Source organism: Takifugu rubripes, chromosome 18 (genome assembly GCF_901000725.2).
Source record: "Takifugu rubripes chromosome 18, fTakRub1.2, whole genome shotgun sequence".
In the NCBI taxonomy this organism is placed as follows: Eukaryota; Metazoa; Chordata; class Actinopteri; order Tetraodontiformes; family Tetraodontidae; genus Takifugu; species Takifugu rubripes.
In genome coordinates this window covers 4728991-4746368 of record NC_042302.1, presented here as the reverse complement: position 1 = coordinate 4746368, position 17378 = coordinate 4728991, and the positions used below count along the sequence as shown (strand labels likewise).

At 44.6% G+C, this 17378-nt stretch overlaps 3 protein-coding genes across 6 annotated transcripts; 1 reads left to right on the top strand and 2 right to left on the bottom strand.

The window, feature by feature from the left end:
* Positions 1-93: 93 nt before the first annotated feature.
* scyl2 (SCY1 like pseudokinase 2) lies at positions 94-7395 on the bottom strand. 2 transcript variants are annotated; one of them, XM_029825417.1, is made up of 19 exons: positions 7228-7395; positions 5758-5977; positions 5521-5678; positions 5026-5170; positions 4731-4880; positions 4417-4638; positions 4196-4312; positions 3991-4116; positions 3734-3910; positions 3524-3535; positions 3223-3345; positions 3033-3146; positions 2815-2947; positions 2621-2739; positions 2429-2529; positions 2282-2351; positions 2127-2210; positions 1919-2041; positions 94-1844 (listed from the first exon to the last, which is right to left on the bottom strand). In XM_029825417.1, exons 2-19 carry the CDS (start codon positions 5932-5934, stop codon positions 1221-1223), a joined length of 2775 nt encoding a protein of 924 aa, XP_029681277.1. In that variant the 5' UTR covers positions 5935-5977; positions 7228-7395; the 3' UTR covers positions 94-1220. The 2 variants fall into 2 exon arrangements, with proteins under 2 accessions (XP_029681277.1, XP_011611635.1); XM_011613333.2 differs by lacking the exon at positions 3524-3535 and having other exon boundaries at positions 7228-7394.
* A 195-nt stretch (positions 7396-7590) lies between these two features.
* depdc4 (DEP domain containing 4) lies at positions 7591-11089 on the bottom strand. Of its 2 annotated transcripts, XR_003885692.1 has the most exons (10): positions 10986-11089; positions 10169-10589; positions 9939-10081; positions 9657-9852; positions 9334-9572; positions 9088-9230; positions 8886-9011; positions 8664-8742; positions 8260-8533; positions 7591-8198 (listed from the first exon to the last, which is right to left on the bottom strand). XR_003885692.1 is itself a non-coding variant. In XM_011613332.2 (9 exons), the coding sequence occupies exons 1-9, from the start codon at positions 11059-11061 to the stop codon at positions 8334-8336; spliced, it is 1623 nt and encodes a 540-aa protein (XP_011611634.2). In that variant the 5' UTR covers positions 11062-11089; the 3' UTR covers positions 7591-8333. The 2 variants fall into 2 exon arrangements, 1 of the variants encoding a protein (XP_011611634.2); XM_011613332.2 differs by having other exon boundaries at positions 7591-8533.
* Positions 11090-11648: 559 nt separating this feature from the next.
* On the top strand, positions 11649-17021 carry tcp11l2 (t-complex 11, testis-specific-like 2). Of its 2 annotated transcripts, none has more exons than XM_011613331.2 (10): positions 11649-11796; positions 13427-13640; positions 13737-13869; positions 13969-14089; positions 14186-14409; positions 14487-14623; positions 14714-14901; positions 14974-15155; positions 15227-15399; positions 15493-17021. In XM_011613331.2, exons 2-10 carry the CDS (start codon positions 13475-13477, stop codon positions 15753-15755), a joined length of 1587 nt encoding a protein of 528 aa, XP_011611633.2. In that variant the 5' UTR covers positions 11649-11796; positions 13427-13474; the 3' UTR covers positions 15756-17021. The 2 variants fall into 2 exon arrangements, with proteins under 2 accessions (XP_011611633.2, XP_003972835.2); XM_003972786.3 differs by having other exon boundaries at positions 11666-11796; positions 13463-13640.
* The last annotated feature ends 357 nt before the right edge of the window (positions 17022-17378 follow it).

Below are 17378 nucleotides of genomic sequence, written 5' to 3'. Positions count from 1 at the left end.
GTATTTCTCCTTTATATTTAGACTCAGTCAGAAACCATCAACTCCACACATAAAACGAGGGACACGTAAGACAGCATTGGCATACAAACAATCTGGTAGAAGAATAAGATTTACTTTTCTGCTCTGGGTGTGGGGGGGATCCACATCCACTAAGTGATCCAGTCAGAACTGCCACACACAGATAAAGGCGGACGCACTGTTGGCGCCCTGTTACATGTTAGCGTGAAAAAACAGCAACCGAGGTGCATTAAAGGCTCTGCAGTGGCGCAAACCCTTTAAAATAATGTAATAATTCAGACTTATTGTGCATTCATGTTAAAAGGTTGAGGACACAAATGCTTGATCCCTTAACCGTTCAGGATTATTGCACATAAATCACCGAAGGCCTCTTTAGCATGACCACAAAGGAAGGGGAGAAAAAACACAATCATGGTCCTCGGAGTAATCCAATTTCATATAATTATGTATTTACACTTCTGTTGCCAAGTGCTGGAATCAGAATATAATTAATACCTGCATTAATGTACAAATTAATCAGCATTTAACGGTGCACTGGGGATTGGATCCCGGCGAACGTGCGAGATAAAACATCACTGGTCACTGAAATTATTAAGAATCGCTGTTACAAAAGGAACCAAAGACAATATTTTGATCTTATGTGGTCAATTTCACGAAAAGGAGACAATGCAAATGAGTAATTCTGCTAATATTTGAGTAAGCAACGCCCACAAAAGGCATGCTAGCCTAAGCGGTTCCTTACTTGCTACATTCAGTGTTAGCATCTTGTTTAAAATGCTTCTGATAATTGGTTTAATGGTCCTCTATGACTATTGCGCTTCCCTTTTAGACCCACTTCTTTTTGAGTTTGGTTGCCACCATAATGTTCTAAAATGACCTTAAAATGTGGAGAGTAGAAGCAAATCTAGTGCCCGGCGATGCAACTCAAGTGAAACCAAAACCATCCAGTTCCATAATTAAAGACATTAGCACAGAACCTGCCAGAATACAAAGTACAAAACAGTAGGAAACCCCCAGAATTTACAAGCACAGCAGAGTTCCCATCTCAACCAGTGGAAACGGACATGGGGTGTAAATGTGAGCGAGTGTCAGAATTCAAAAGCGGATCGGACAGCAACAGACGGCAACATCCGCGATGGATTTGGTTTGTAAGTCGTGTGAAATTTCAAGGGCGCCTCCATCCAGACCTTTAAAAGAATCCCTCAACCAAATAAGTCCTTCAGATCACCGCTGACAGACGAGCTGTGTTTAACACCACTTTGGTTCAGACTAGCTGCGGCAGCGGGCTGAGAAAAGTTCTGCGGGCTAAAGAAAGGGTTGGCCTGCATCCCGAATCCCCCGGGAACTCCGCCCAGGGGTACCGGGGCGCCCTGCATCTGAGTCTGAGCGTTCGGGGTCCCGCCGAGCTGTTGCAGCCACGTGTTGTTGGTGCCAGGCGGCGCTTTTGGACCCATCTGATTGAGGGTGACTTTGGGCTGGCTGGGCTTGAAAAGACTGTCCAGAGCCGACATGTCGGGGGTTTTGTTTGGTCCTTGATGCTGGTTGAAGGCGCTGAAGTTTGGCGTGCTGGTGGTGGTGGCCATGCCTGCTCCGTAGTGGGCAGGCCCAGGGGGTCGCATGCCCATCCCCATGCCTCCCGTCTGGAAGCTCATGGGTGTGTTGAAGCCGTTGGAGATCTGGGCACCCATGGGGCCCATCATGGTGCCGGGGGAGGGGAAGGCCGCCATGGTTGAACCCTGCACCGGTGCTGGTCGAGGGGCGTTGGCCAGGGAGAGGCTGTTCAGGGACGTCATGTTGTTGAGAAGGCTGCTTGTCAGATCTTTAGCCTGCAACAGAAAATCAGGTAAGATTTAGCAGGAAAAGACGCGAACGTTGGCCTGTCGAATCTTTGTGGCGGCACCTGTGCGTTCGAGGCGGCCGATTGTTTGGCCGCCTGCGGTGCCAACGGCTGCTGGTTCCTCAGTTTGGCCGCCTGCTCCTGCTCCTTCGCCAAACGCTGCTTCTCCTCCAGCGTCAGCGACATCTGCGGGGACGCAAACGAGGGTACATCAGGAAGGAGCTGGGCTAAAGCCACAAAGGCAAAACGAGGCACGCCGCTGTCTCCTTACCCTGTTAGGCTTAGGGGCCGGGGCCGGGGCCGCCGACCCGTTCTCCTTCCCGTTAACAGCGGCTCCGCCGAAGATGTCATCGATCTGAAAGCAAGAGAAGAATGGACTCAACGTCTGCAACGCAGAGACAACTGTAACGCTTGAAGGTTTCTGACCTGGTTGCCAGTGCTAGGCTGGCTTTTAGGCTCCTCTGACGGGTTCCCTGGGTTTGAGATGTTAATGCTCCTGTCAGGAGAGGATAGCACTAGCTTAGCCTTGCGCTAAATGGAAAAAAAGGGTTCTTTTACAGTTACCACAGCTACCTCTGCTGCTCCTGCATGACGTGTAGCTGCTCCAACTTGGTCTTGTGTTCAGCCTCCATGCGGCTCAACATGTCCCGTATGACCACCATGAATGAGTTAAACTAAAAAATTTTTAAAAAAAGAATGAAAAAAATGAAAACCTTCCACACAAATAAGCAAACAAAACGTCAAAGGCACCTGTGGAAAACCTACCTGATTGAGGTTGAGATTGCCGTCTATACTCAGAGAGATGAGGTGCGGCAGGCTCTTGCTTGCCAGGTGCTCTTTGGGGATGCCCAGCTTCTTGTGAGTAAAGGTGCACTTGTAAATTCCTAAAGAAAAGGATGAGGAAAGCTCTGACACTTCTGTTTAGTGAGGACCGCGAAGACAGAGGGGTCTCTGTTTACCGAGCATTCCCATGAGTACGGCGGGCTCTCTGGAGGGGATCTGCTGCAGGAAGGGCAGGATCTCGTCGATGACAAACCACTTGTCCAGATACTCCAAAATCTTCCCCAGACACACCAACGAGTTGACCCGTACCTTCAGGGCAACGAAGGAAAACATGCACAAAGTTATTGGTGTCAAAAGGACGTCGTGTGACCGCACGATCTGACAGGAGACCCACAGCGAGCGAGGAGGTCTGAAGGCAGGCTGACTTGATGCGAGGGATAAGGGCGTTCTTCATAGATGGGTAGTCAATCAGGTTGGCAAACGTGGGGATGATGTTCAAGCAGAGCTCCTGCTCAGCAGCAGAAAAGGCGTGAGCAAATGACATGAACAGAAATCACCTGTCATCACTTCTTCCTGCATGTTACCTGGATCTGGACAGACGGGGCTTCTAGAGCTCTGTACACCATCGGTAACACAGAGCTCTTAATGTCTTCCGCAGGAGTCTTGGTCAACAGCAAGTCCATCTTTTGCAGGAATATTAGCAGGATCTGCACAGGAACAGGAAGCCAGTTAGGAAAATGAAAGAATTCCTCAGTTTCTTTTGAGCTCAGGTTAGGTGGAAGTTAGCAGAGGTGGTGCTCTCGGTACGTTCTAGCTTAAGGTGGACAAAATGAAGTCCAGAAATGCTGATGCGGATGGGATGCGTTCACAACAAAGACCACTCACCATGTTGCTAGCCTGAGAAAGCGTGAAAAGAGAAATACAGAAGGTAATAAAGAGTTGAGCTAAGCAAAGGCGGCGTGCTCTTAACATGATAACAGAAACACATTTGCAAACCCTTAGAAATATTTCACTCTCAGAGCACTTAGCAACACATGCCCAGACAACCGTAGTGATACCTCTTGATTAAAAACCAGCTTTGTCTCCGTGCTCTACCTGGATTGGCTCCTGCTGCTTGAAAACAGGCGTGAGGTCAGGGAGGATGAGCCGGATGTACTCGTCCCTGGTGCACTCTTCCGCGATCAGCAGCACGTTGGGCAGCACAAAGGGAACCATGTCCGGGTTCACGAACTCGGAGGTCAGCGCCGGCAGGATCCGATGCACCACTACTCTCTGAAATGGAGGAAACGAGAGAAGTGAGGCGTAACTTCACCATACATAAAACTTAATGTGGCTTCTGGTGCCGTTTATACCTTGGGTAGTTTGGGTAGAACTTTAGGGAGGCCTTTGTAGAACTGGGACTTCTGTAGATTGTCCCTTTGGAAGAGAGAGTCGAAGTACTGCAGCGTCACGGCACCCACGTCATCAAAAAATGGAATCTGAGGGCCACGCAGACACAGTTGTTCCCAGAATACTCCAAACACATGCTTTTAACCTCCATCAACAAGCTCCTCAAACCTTGGTCATCTGGTCAGCATCGGGTCGGACGGTGGGCGTGACGCTGAGCAGCATTTTGACGTGCTGCTGCACCTCCTCCGGGATCTTGTTCAACAACGCCGAGCTCATGGTGCTCAGCTGCGCTCAAACGCAAAAGAAGACTCAAATTGGAGCACCGAGAGAGCGGCAGAAGAGCACAACAAACGCCGCGGCGGGGAGAGGTGCACGGCGGTCCGACTCACCTGGTCCAGCTGCCTGCTGAAGCTTTTAAAGATGTCGTGTTTGTTGACCTGGAAAACTGGTTTGCCCTCGTTGAAGACGGCGTGCATGACCACGCCGAGCGAGTACATGTCAGAGGCCGAGTCGCAGCTGACGGACAGGATGTACTCGGGGGCCAGGTACTCCGGGTTGGGGAGGCAGAGGGGCGGCAGGTTGGGATCCCACTCTTTACACGTGTACTTGGGCTGAGGGGTGCCAGAGGACAGCGTGAATACAGATGTGACAACACAGCTGGAGGCCAATTTGGTGGAGCAGAGGAAACAGCCTCCCCGTGCACCTCGGAGTCTGAAGGGTTGGCGGCTGAGATGCTGAAGTCAAAGCCCATGATCTTCCAGGAGCCGCTCTTGTTGAGGATGACGTTTTCCAGACACAGGTTCCCATGGACCATTTTCACGCCGCTGTGGAGGAAGGACAAACCCTCCGAGATCTAAAGAGGACGCAAAATAGGGCATTTGGTATAATATCAATGCACAGAACAGGTGGAGGCTGGCTAATACAGACAAATGGTGGAGCCAACATTGTAAGAAGTTCTTCAAGTTGGGAATTTAGCTAGCTTGTAAACACGTCCTCACCTGTAACAATCCATACTTGGTCTCCACGTCAAACAGTTTGTACTCCTTGATGTCGGTGGGGACGGGGCTGGGCAGATTGTCCCACTGGCCCAGCACGTTGGACAGGCTGGCGAACACCGGTTCTGTGCAAAACGCCAGGCAGTCTCTGAGGGGCAAACGCCAACATGGTTTCAGCTTACAGAGACAACGTGCACGGTGAGCAGAGGCTAAAACGGGCTAAACGGCTCAGCCTTAACCCATTTTTGCCCTCAGGAGGTGTGAATTATTCAGAGACCGCTCCACAGAGCCTTTTGATCACGACAGGCTTTTCGCGGCGAGGCGAATAAATAGATTTGTTATGCAATGTTCGCTTCAAATGTCAAGCCTCACTTTGAACTCCCTGGATTTGTCCTTGAAATATGTGTGTGTGTGTGTGTGTGTGTGTGTGTGTGTGTGTGTGTGAGAGAGAGAGAGAAAGACAGTGAGAGAGACGGGCTGCACGAGTGTGTTATTCACCGCGACTCTTCCAGAGGATGCTGCACAGTCAGGAGGCGGGGGTGACGCAATCGGGTCAGCTGCTGCACCCCTCGTTTCAGCGAGTCGATGATTTGGTCTTTCTCGAATTTCTGATACTTATCGATCATCTTCTTATCAAATACAAACACTGCCACCTCCTGGGACATCAAACACAAACTGTTAGTCTCTATGGACGTCAGCTTCTGGGTGGCGCTTGCTGCCTGGCAATACGATCACCTGTTTTGTTGATTTTTTGGTGCCGTCATAGATCCTCCAGCACAGGCCAGGACCCCCACTAGCAATGTGCCGGCCAACTTCAAACTCACGTGTCACCGGGTTACCCATGACAGCGCTGGTGACATCTGCGGTCACCTTGGTAACTGTGCTTTTCAGTTTGTTCAGCATGGACTCCATGTTGAGGCTTGACTCTGCAGCCGAGGGGAGATGAGAGAAAAATCTGGACAAAAGAGAGAACATTTTCGTTTTAAGTCTGAGGTCAATGGCAGTCGCTCACATGGGAAAAACAACTTTTGCTGTTTGTTCCAAGTCAGCTCACCCTCAAACAGCATAAAAGAATCAATCGGACAGGAGGCACCTGATTAGAAATCTACAAATCAAAGAGCTTATCGTGCTGACAAAGGCGGATATTCAGACAATCGGTCCCCAGTAACTTAAAATAACTCAGAGCAAACCCCCAGAACAGGATGTCAGACACAAGAACACAATTAGAGGTAGCATAGTTGCAATTTCTCTGTTTGGCTTTATTTTTGCAAATCAAATTGGTTCAAAAAGATGTCTCTTCTGATATTTTGGAAGATAAAGGAGAACGGAAGGCTACGCTTGATTCCTGTGTTATTTCCTGTGTTGAACATTGCACACAACTTCACCTCCAACAAACATCTGTGAGAGCAGAAACCTGGATAAAAATGAAACGAGAATCTGCTGCAAGAATGGGAAAATCAGCTTTAAGTTGCAACAGCCTGACCTCCTCTTGCTCAACATGCAGTCTATAGTCACTGATTCCATAAAGGCGGTTAGAATTAATCAATATTTAACCGAAACACACACACACACAAATCAACGTTCACAACAATGCCTCCTAACCAACTCGATGTTTGTCATTAAGCACAGACATAAAATTAGCATCGGAAAGTTCCGGGTTTCCACACGATCTGGAACAGGTCCGGTCAGAATAGTTGCGAGTGACCTGCCCAGCAGGCATGTTTGGCTCTTCACCTTCTCTAAACTACCTTCAAAACCATCCTAGCAGGTCGAACACTAGCCTTACTGGGGGCGGTTGAAAAGATCCGTTCAGACCAGCTTGTAGCGTTGGATTAAAGCGTTTTTAATTTGAAAATCTTACAGGCGTTTGGGTGAAATCGGTGACTGCGGTGGCAGGTTAGGGAATAGCTTGGGTGCTAGCCAACTTATTTAGCCTAGATGCGTTCATCTAAACTAACCTAGGATTGAGACGTCAAAATCGACTATCCCACAAAACCATCTCTTAACCCTTTACTCGCCCATCTACAGGGCTGACATCACCACTACAATCTGGCTGCTACCCAGAGAGACTTTTTAAGCAAAGAGATCACGGCAGCTACACCGAAGCTAGCTAGCTAACCATGGACTCAGTGACGTCCCCTTTATTATGGGTAAAATATTACTTTTCAACCGCAACCCCGCGTCCGAAAACCAAAAGCTGCTTACCGGGGAAGGAAAATGTGTAAACTGTGAATATGTGCCCGTTTCCAGATGCGGCGTTGTCAATTATGGCTGTAAAACAGCCCCATATCTCCCAGTTAGCATCCGAAATAAGGTTGAGCTGGCTGGTGATTCTACAGCCCCACTTCCGGGTTCTTTAACAGAGTCAGGTGCGGTGACGTCACACCTCCTCTTTAATAGTTTAATTTAATTATATACGGAATTTTACTGACGCTATATAATGATGTAAGATCTAATGAATTATGAGATATTTCCAACCACATTCCAGTCTTTCTAACTCATTTTCTCCTGAAAATGTCTCAAAAATTTAATAAGAAAAAAAAAAATCCCATTATATTTCGACAATTGACGTTTAGAAATATTTTATTAAGTGTGTTGTTCAGTGAGAAAATACTTCAGCATTGTAAAGTGCATATCATTCCAGTGTATAAAAATAAAAAGATTACAAGATTAAAATTAGCTACCATTAACGAGTTATTCCACCTTACCTTCTGCAGTCAGAGAAAATACAAATAGGGCACCACACTTATAAATTAGAATCAATTTAGAATAAAACAGAAGACCAAAATAACTAAAACATTAAAAGATAGCATCTTTTCATTAAAATCAGGTATGCACAATAAAATAACTGCCACTAAAAGCTTGTTGTCATACCAACCTGAGGGATAGCTATTCTGCTATATTGTGGTACCTTTAAAAAAATAAAATAAAATGATTACCTTAACAGAAAACACTAAATCTTTTTTAATTATAGTTAAAGTAGTGCTAAACATTCTATCTCTTTTACTCATAAACCCCAAGAAGACAAGACAACTAAGGTTTAGGCAAAAGATATTAAAAATAAAACTGTTAACTGACAAGTGCAAAAGACTTTGAAATGCTTAATTCAATTATAGATCCTGTCAAGTAAAAATGCAAACCAAGCTTCGTAAAAATTACAAAAAGAGTAAAAATCATCTCTCCGGTGATTTAAAAACCGTCATCATAAACAAACCAACATCTGCCATAATGGCGTCAATCCTCCTCATTAAAATAAGTACTTTTAAAACTGAACAGAATGTGCTGTGTGGAATTAAAACCCTTCAGCCGTTTCAGAAAGTGCTGGAGAGATGCTGCAGGAAAACCACGGGGTGATGTTTCTCGAACTCCTTCAGCAGCCTCCTCCTCTCCTTCACAGATAAGGTTCGGCTGGAGGAGATCTCCCCCAGAAGCTTTCTGAGGCTCTCCAGCGTGGCGGCCTCTCGCTGATCCTCGTACTCCTCTGGCGACACCTGCTGGCAGAAGGTGAACGCTGCAAGACAGCAGGGTCGCGATGAACAGTTTCAAAGGAACTCACAGCGCAGAAAGTGCTGCAGATTTAGAAATGATCCACTTTAAATATCAGGAAGGGCTCAGAATTGCTTCTAGTTGTTTTTCCTTACTGGTAATTGAATCAGGGTCTTTTCCCTGCTGCGTGATCCTCATGACTTTCCTCACAGCTTCAACAAGGGATGAAGGAGTCTGCAATCATTAAGGTACATAAATTCCTGATCATATAAACTGAACAACGAGTAATAAATATTTGTTTTCATGTGTAACAGAGGAATTGGGGTCACTTTCTACCTAAATAGCTGATTAAATCAACTCTGGTCTGTCAAATGTACCTTGAAGATCTCAGTGGAGTTGTCCATTAGAAACATCAGCAGGTTCTCGCTTTGGCATCGTGTCAGTTCATGACTCGGGATGATGGCTTTCTGAAAAGTGCGGCAGATCAAGGTCCTGTTATCCACCTGAAAGGACACACAGCATAAAGAAACACATGTTTACTGTTACTCAAATATAAATAGCGTGCGTGGGAAGGTTTACCTGTTTCTGGAGAGGACAGGATTCTGGGTGAGCCGCTGTGGCCATGAATGCCAGCAGTCTCCTGAGTTCTTCTTTGACGCTCGTCTCCAGCAGTCTCAAACACAACTGAGAGGCTTTGATGGCCTCCTGCACCTTTCCCACATCTAAAGAGAAACAATTTTCATTTTTGCCAGGAAACAGAAAAACACAATAGATTTTCTTTTTAGCTTCTAAAGGAATGATCTTCACATTTCTATCTATACTTGCCCAGCAAACTCAGGATTGCAGCATGTATGTCCAGGTGCTGTCCTGAGAGAAGTGGGGGTATATCCTTCCCACTGTAGAACTTTGCAATAGTATCAAAGAGAAGCCTCTTTTGGGTTGCTGTCCACTCTTCTGAAAGTGTATCACCACCATTCTGGCTTAGCTGCTCCCCTGCAAACACAATCAGCTGGTCGGGAAAGAGCTCCAAGCAGTCGGCTGCTGCCGACAGCCACCCGTCCAGCCTGTAAATCAATGCAAAAAAGCTGAATCTTTTCCAAAGAATTCTCTCTGACGTTGCGGAGGAAGCACAGCAAATCAGCGCTCACTTGTTCAGGTTTAGGACATCAGACAGCTCTCTCTCCAGGCAGGTGTTAGAAATAACCAGGTCCTGAGCAGCTGCAGACATTCTGCAGGCTCGGAGATGAACCCTCTCCGGAGAGGTCAGGATGCAGTCCAGCACAGGCACCTCTACTACCTGCAACAGCTGCAGCAGTGTCTGCTGCTTCCAAACTTCCTCCACCACTGACAAAAGAAGAAGAATAAACATTTCACCTAAATTTGAAGACTAATGATGTCACCGAGACGCTGGCCGATCAACTCTGCTGTACCTGCTTTGGAGAGAAAGGTGGAGGACCTGTTTAGACCTTGAGATAAATTTGGTTGCAGGTTTATCATCCTGAGAAGCCTCTCAACCCTCCTGTCTGATGGTCCGACAACAAGGGGGTTTAGGATCAGCTTTGGGTCCTGCAGCCTGACAATGTTAAAGAAAGCAAATATTGTCCATTTTACAAAAAGTCATCCAACTATATACACTTTTGCAACATTTCAAAAAGAGAACCTCGAGCTTTTCTTCCTAACTCCCTCTTCCTGTGATGGCGTGTTTTCTGCGTCACTGTTGCGCTCTCTCCTGGCAGCGTTGGGAAAACCTTTGTCCTCCAGAAACCGATAAAGGCTGCAGCCGCTGTCTTCAAATGTGACTTCCTTTTCCCTACGAAACAGCTTGGTGCCGACTGGTTCGAACACCTTCGCCTCCATCAGAGCCTGGCAGAGCCGAGCGGCTTTGAGTCGAGACACCTCACTCGTGCAAAACACCACATTTTGCATCAAATAGCTGAGCACCGCATCCACCGCATCTGAGCCAGTGAAACAGCCAGCGTGGACTCTGAGATGTCTTCTGCATCGGCGCACCTCTACCTGAGTCCGGAGGGCCTGGATGATGTTATACCACAGCTGGGTGGCACCAAAGGGGCCAGAGAAACCTATTCGGTGATACAAAATCAAATAGAGAATGTTAGGTTAAGTTATGTACACAATTGAACGTGTTTCTCTTTCAAAGAGCCAAAGAGCTGTAATCATAAAGCAACCTAAATATGTTATGTAACATTTTGTTACTACTGTACTGCTTAAACAATATGTGGCAGAATATGTGACGTATTTATCTGCTTGCAGAGGTGCTTTTTAAACACTACTCTTACCAAATAAAAAGATATTACGTCCTAAAAAAAAATGGCCTTCTGGAAATTTGTAACTACCGGTACATTACCAATGTCTAACAAAGCGGACGAGCTGTTATCGTGATCTTTCCATGCTAGATTGTAGATGTAGGTATTTACAAGTATGTGTCTCGATTCGTGGATGTGAAATGCGTATTTTACCATGCTGAATAGCTTCCCGAAAACTTCTCGTTTGACTGTTCAATCGCCTAAACCGTGGAGTCAAATCGACCGCCATCACCAGCCGTTCTCTCTGACGTCACCCCTTTTCTTCTGTTTTCTTATTCGCTTGTCCATATTTACACAAGTGATGCGATACTGCCCCCGTCAGGACAACAGGTATACTGCAATGCCCTGCACTCCATTTGTATTTTACATCAGTACAACAGTATTTTACCATGACAGGTTTGTTGTAAACGTGGCGGGTGTGTTTAATAACCAGATGTATCTCTTATTTTAAAGTGTATTTATTTTTTTGTACAATGTGGAAAATCGCATCACAAACAAAACACAAGCACCGACTACATAGTATTACCGAAGATTTATCAACGCTGGTAGATAAAATAGATTCGAGTTATTAGTACAATTCTGGCCTGCCAGTGAAGACTGTGCGAGCACATCCGGTAACAAACATACACGTGAAGCAACCCACGGGCTGTACCATTCCATCTATAATGTATACACTATTCTTCGGCGTGGGAAGAAAAAACTCGTGTTTGTGTCTATACTGTTATGTGTGCAAATATTTGTCAGATACATATATTCATTTTTGGATTTATAAAACCCGTCTTAATCATAAATCGTTTTCGCAATATAAAAAACATCTTTAATAGTGGTTTCGCCCAGTTGTCCTGAAAGCCAGCCTCGAGAAGGATCTTTAAACCGAGACCAGTGGTTCAAGACGACAGAAAACCTACTATCTAACATTGAGCTATTTTCGTATTTAGACGCTAATTAAGCAGGCTTCACTGAGGTAACAGAACCCTTTATCTATCGAACGTTGTTATGCGTCAATCTGTAAATAACTCACTTGAGTGGTTGGTGGTTTGCTTAAGTTTGGGTTTGTTTTGCAGCGGAAACTCGGTTAAGAATAATCAAACACAACCAGCTTGTCGTCTACATTCTCGATACATTGCTTCAAAAAACACTTATAGTATTAAAAATTGCTGTAGTGGCTCAATATGGAGGAAAAAATACTGGAAACGCATCTAAATAGTCTCTTTTCCTCTAGGCTCTTTGGCTACATTTTTGACGTACTTATGTAATTGAGTTGTTTGTGATCTAACGCTAAACAGTGTTGTCAGCAGCGACGTTCGCAAATACTTTCTAAATCACAACCAATGTTGGGATAACATGCAAGATTAAGGTGAAAAAATTACACGGAGAATAGCCTGCTGAGTAAGTTTGGCATGCGTGTACAGTCATTATTTATCGCATTAGATGTGCCTCTCGATTTCAAATGTCAGTATTTTTTTTTTTTTAAATCTTAATAGTACACCGATTGTCTTGTTTTGGGCTTGTGCTCAGCTCACGTGTACCCACTTCTTACGCGTGTGTGGATGTTTTTTTTTAAATCCATGTGAACAGGAATATAGCCAGACGTTCTCGCTTCGTGCGTGATGGACAGCGAGCTGCAGCCAATAGCGACAGTCCTCGTGTTTTTAAGCCCCGCCTCTTGTTTTGTTTACAATGCACTGCAGGAAAATCTGGATTCCAGAAGGCTGCCTTTGTTTCTTCGACGATATAAAGTGAATGCATACCTGTATACCCGATGTACCTTCGAAACTTTGCATCATGGAAAGCAGATTACAATTTTTAACCTCATGGAGTTAGTCCAGCATTATTTATTTTATATGTAAAAGTGGCTAATAGCTTTCTAAACAGGTTTCTAAATCTATTCAAACATGTCCAAACGTGTCAAATGTCAGGCCTGAATCTACTTAGTTTCTATGTGTGTTGGGGCAACTAGCTGAATTTTGCTTGCAGTTTTATGGACCATAATGCACGTTTGTCTGTATATTCTGTCAAAAGTGGCCAGCTGCATTGCTGTGACCTAGCTGTTAAGTGTAGCAGATGATGTAATGAATGAGCAGGGGGGTGATGGAAGGCACATGCCCACCCTCACCCCTCGAGTTATCTTTAAACCAAGAGCAGCAAGGGGAGTGTACATTCATTTTTGGCAGCAGATAACTGAGACCAGAAACAGTAACACCCAGGGGCACCTAAGGGTCTAGTTACTCTAATCACAGTACATTCTTTTTGTTTTATTTAATGTTTATGACTGGAATTTAAAGATACATTACCTTTAAATGCCCAAACATTTTCTTGCTCCCCCGTGGTTAGGCTGTGGACATAGAAACACAAGTACACGTGTAACAGGATCACTTTAACTGTTGAAAAGCCTGTTGGGTGTCTCTTGTTGCCCTGGGGACATGGTTGCTCTTAAATAGGTCTGGATACTGTGTCCCTTTATCATCACTGGCTTTGGTTTGACGTAACTTCTGGAAATAAGGCCCATTTACACAACATTTCACCCGAAAATAGAAAAAATTCCCTTGCCTTGGCTTTAGAGTACAACAGAAATTTACATTTTGTTTCCTCAGAGGCCCAGTCATTTCTGTCTGCGGTCCTGTGTGCAGCCATAACCCAAGATGCCAAACGATGAGCACCCAGTCTCCACATCCAGCGGCGAGGACCAAGGAAGTGACGGCGAGTCCTTGTCCGGCCGCTGTGACAGCATGACGTCAACCAGCGAAATGGACTGCTCCCGTGAAAGCTTCACGAGCACCTCCTCCAGCAAGCATTGCTCGCCTTCCTGTGAGTCTGAATCCAAGAGGTCCTCTTATGTTTTTTTATGCCTATGTTGTCTCCTTTAAAGCTGCTTTTTTTGGCTCCGTCTTTGGGTTCTGGCAGCGAGTCCACCAAAAACCTTAACTCTGGATAAAGTCATGGAGTCTGCCAGAGACCTGTCCAATCTCAGCATCGCCCACGAGATCACCGTTAATCCTGACTTCCGGGTAGAACCATCCAGCCTACCTGAGGGCAGGTGTGTCAATGCTGCATATTTCTGTAATTTATCACATAAGTTATTTGTTGATTATATTTCTACATAAGCAGTTCAACCAAATCCTCTTGTGCTTTATAGTTTATGGAAGGCGGTTAAAAATGCAATGCACAAGGCTTTCTGGAACATCCTGGAGTCCGAGCTGAATGACGACCCACCAGTCTATGGACAAGCCATCAGACTTTTGGAGGAAATCAGAGAGGTGACCCTTCCCTAAAGCCGCTTGACCCTTATAGTCTTTATCTTCACGCCATCACGAATAGCAGTTATGTCATTACAAAAATGTTTTTTGGGGCAGATCTTATTGTCGTTCCTGAATCCGGGGGCCAATCGAATGAGAACCCAGATTATGGAGGTGTTAGACATCGAGCTAATCCGTCAGCAGGCTGATAATGACGCTGTAGACATCCAGGGCCTCGCCTCTTATATTATCAACACCATGGGAAAGTTGTGCACACCAGCTAGGGATGAAGACGTCAAGAAGCTCCGTGAAAGCACAGATAACATTGTGACACTGTTCAGGTGAGTAGTCAGTCGTAGTTTGAAAGATTTTATTGTCTATTTTTTTGTCATAGCTGTTCCCTATATTTGCACAAAAGGGAGATTTTCCGTGTTCTGGACCTGATGAAGGTGGACATGATCAATGCGACTATTCTTAGCCTGAGGGCTGTGTTGTGTCGCGAGGGTATTGAATACGAGCGGGCGAGTTTCCAGAGAATCTTGGACAAAACCCCCAGTAAGTACACAATAGAATTTGTTGCCCTATAGTAGAAATATGCTTTTTTTAAAGATGAATGCTATCCCACATTTCCGTTTTTAATCCCAGATGCTTTAAGCCACTCATCCGCTTGGCTCAAGTCAGCAATGGAGGAGATGATGTCAGCCATTGTTTGCTCACAGGAGACTGGAGGTCAGGGCAAAGGGGAGCGGACTGTACCAAATCCAATCCCCATCCTCAACACTGCCTTTCTTGGTATCATTACCTGGGACTTTGACAAGAAGCCCCTGCCTGAGGTGTGTTATGCATAGCATCGATTGTATTGTATATCGCCAAAGTGCCAAACAGTTTTTGTTGTTGAATTTCAGACATTGATGAATGATGAGGTACGCCTGCGCGAAATTCAGCGGCAGCTCTGGCAGTGTCAGATGGTGAATGAAGTGCTGCTCATAGTCCACAGCACCATCGGAGACCCCATCCAGGGTTTGCCGTCCCTGTCTGAGCGCTTAAAACGGATGACCCACGTGCTGCTGGACGGGATGCATCACTCGTAAGTTTACAGCATTAATCCATCTTCGGTCCACAGTGGGGATTCCAATTCTTGTCTGCTGCTGTTTGCAGGAACTTTAACATGGACGAGGCATTAGAAAGTGTCAGCTCGCAGATCAGCTGTGAGATCAACAAATCTTTGACAGAGAGGAACTTTCCTGCACTGACTCCAGCATTGCAGGCAAACCTGAGAGGCCAGATCTGCAGCATCACTCAGAAGGATAATCCCATCCGCACCCTTGTTGGTAAGAACAATAGCTCACTTGCTATTTATTGGGGGGAAATGCATTAAAATGAGTATTTCTAATTTTGCTTCTTAAAAAAATAAAAATCTACAGAGGATCGTGTGCAGCAGTTCTTCAGGGGGATTATCTTTGATCCCAAACCTCAGGCCAAACTTGAGCAGGTTCCAGCTGGCCTGACTGCCATCCAACCAGAGTTAACTACTTTGGGAGCCAAGTTCATCTCCCTGGTCAACTACAACAAGACTGTCTATGGACCTTTCTATGCGGACATCTTAAGGAAGCTCATTTCCGTTGGCACCTCACCAGCAGCAAGTCCTGCACCAGACCCCACTCACGAATCCATCTCCTCTAATTAACACCACATGTTGGATTGTGTGTACATCTTTGTCCTCCTTGGTTTAACTAAATTAGGTAGAAGCTTATCCAGTGCCAGTGTGCTCCAATAGCTGGAGTTAAGTTTGTCAACATATAAATGTAGCTTTTGCTTCCTACATTTAGCTGTAAAGGCACTGTTTGGTTTCTACCATGCATACAATCTGGTAAATTGTAAAAAAAACAGATTTCACACCTTAAAATGAAATAATTGTTGTGTCAGATTGCCCAATGCTTCCTGAACACTATAGCGGTCAGAGGAAGCATTAAAGACATTTATCATTGGAACTGAACATTTATCTGGTCACATATACAGCGATCAGCAAAGGTGTGCACATCAGACGTGCTCACACTGGTAGAGATGTAGGTATAATGTGGGTGTAAGATGCTCAGTGGATCTAATCTTGTCTTCACTGCTTTTTGTGGCGCCTTTTCTGGGTGCAAGCTGACAAATTGTAACATACCACACATGTCCTGGCACCTGTAGACAAGATTTATATGAATTGTAGACCAGAAGGACCTCCAAGAAAATGGTGGATGCTTGTCCAAAATGCAGCAGGTGGCCGCCACCTGCTTTCAAATTTTACAAAGTTTTTTGTGTGAGTAGACCACAACGATCTGTTCCTGCAGAGCAATCTGTTAACTTTATTTTATGCCCAAGTTATTGTTGTGGAGGTTTATGGGAAAAAGCATTGGTTTGTCTCAAGGACACAGTGGATTTCTAGAGAAAAAGAAAGAAGCTTCCTTTTGAAGCAATGATGTATTTCAGATTCTTTACTAAAAGAAAATGTACTTTTGTCGCTGATGATGATGGTAGAATTACAAATATGTGTTTTTAAAAAATGTCTATCATGTATTTCTGTTTATTTTAATAATGGCTTGAAAAGGATCCTGTCAATGTTCAATATTTAAGAATATTCTTTAAAAGGTTGAATTCAAACAGCATTGTGTTAGTATTGGGTTGTTTTTTTAAATGTGTTTCCACATATTTGTTTTATGCTTATTCTCTGCCAATAGAACCATAGTTTAGGTACTGTTGTTTTTGCAGTATTGTGTGTTGTTTGGTAGAAGCTGTTGAGGGAGGAAAAGGTGCTCCAATTTAAAGTGTGTCTTCAATTTCCAGTGAAACCAAATCTAGTTGAATACAACAAAGCATCTCTGTTATTTACAAAGAGAGTTTATGGAAATGTTTGTGGATATTGTTTTCCTATGTATCACATTTAATATAATACAGTTTAATATAATACTCATTGTGTCTTGATTTGATTGACATTTTACTGATATCTCAGAATGACCACCATTACAAAATTATTGATGGGATAAATAAAAAGGTTAAATTATGATAGGAAAATAGGTGCTTTAGATGCAATACGCTGTTTTGGTAACTTCTTTAAGACAATCAGTTTGAGCACACAAACATAAAAAAAATAAAAAATTAGCAATTTTATGTTGCATGAATTACTTTAACCAAAACAACATCTTAATGTTCAGTGTTTAGTTTAGATAACTTTCTTTGCAAATAATCAGAAATTTGAATGACATCATTCTAGTCCAGAGCCAGAATTTTTTTTACAGCGTCTTCGTGAAGGAAATTTACTTTAATTATC

Coding starts and splice junctions, on each gene's coding strand:
- scyl2 (XM_029825417.1), bottom strand. CDS start 5,934: ATGGAGTCCATGCTGAACAAACTGAAAAGCACAGTTACCAAGGTGACC. Junction 4,117..4,195: donor ATGCTGACCAGATGACCAAG/GTTTGAGGAGCT, acceptor CGTGGCCCTCAG/ATTCCATTTTTTGATGACGT. Junction 3,911..3,990: donor TTCTACCCAAACTACCCAAG/GTATAAACGGCA, acceptor CCTCCATTTCAG/AGAGTAGTGGTGCATCGGAT.
- depdc4 (XM_011613332.2), bottom strand. CDS start 11,061: ATGGCGGTCGATTTGACTCCACGGTTTAGGCGATTGAACAGTCAAACG. Junction 9,573..9,656: donor GATGTCCTAAACCTGAACAA/GTGAGCGCTGAT, acceptor ATTGATTTACAG/GCTGGACGGGTGGCTGTCGG. Junction 9,231..9,333: donor TGCAATCCTGAGTTTGCTGG/GCAAGTATAGAT, acceptor GTTTCTCTTTAG/ATGTGGGAAAGGTGCAGGAG.
- tcp11l2 (XM_011613331.2), top strand. CDS start 13,475: ATGCCAAACGATGAGCACCCAGTCTCCACATCCAGCGGCGAGGACCAA. Junction 14,624..14,713: donor AATCTTGGACAAAACCCCCA/GTAAGTACACAA, acceptor TTTTAATCCCAG/ATGCTTTAAGCCACTCATCC. Junction 15,400..15,492: donor TCCCATCCGCACCCTTGTTG/GTAAGAACAATA, acceptor AAAAATCTACAG/AGGATCGTGTGCAGCAGTTC.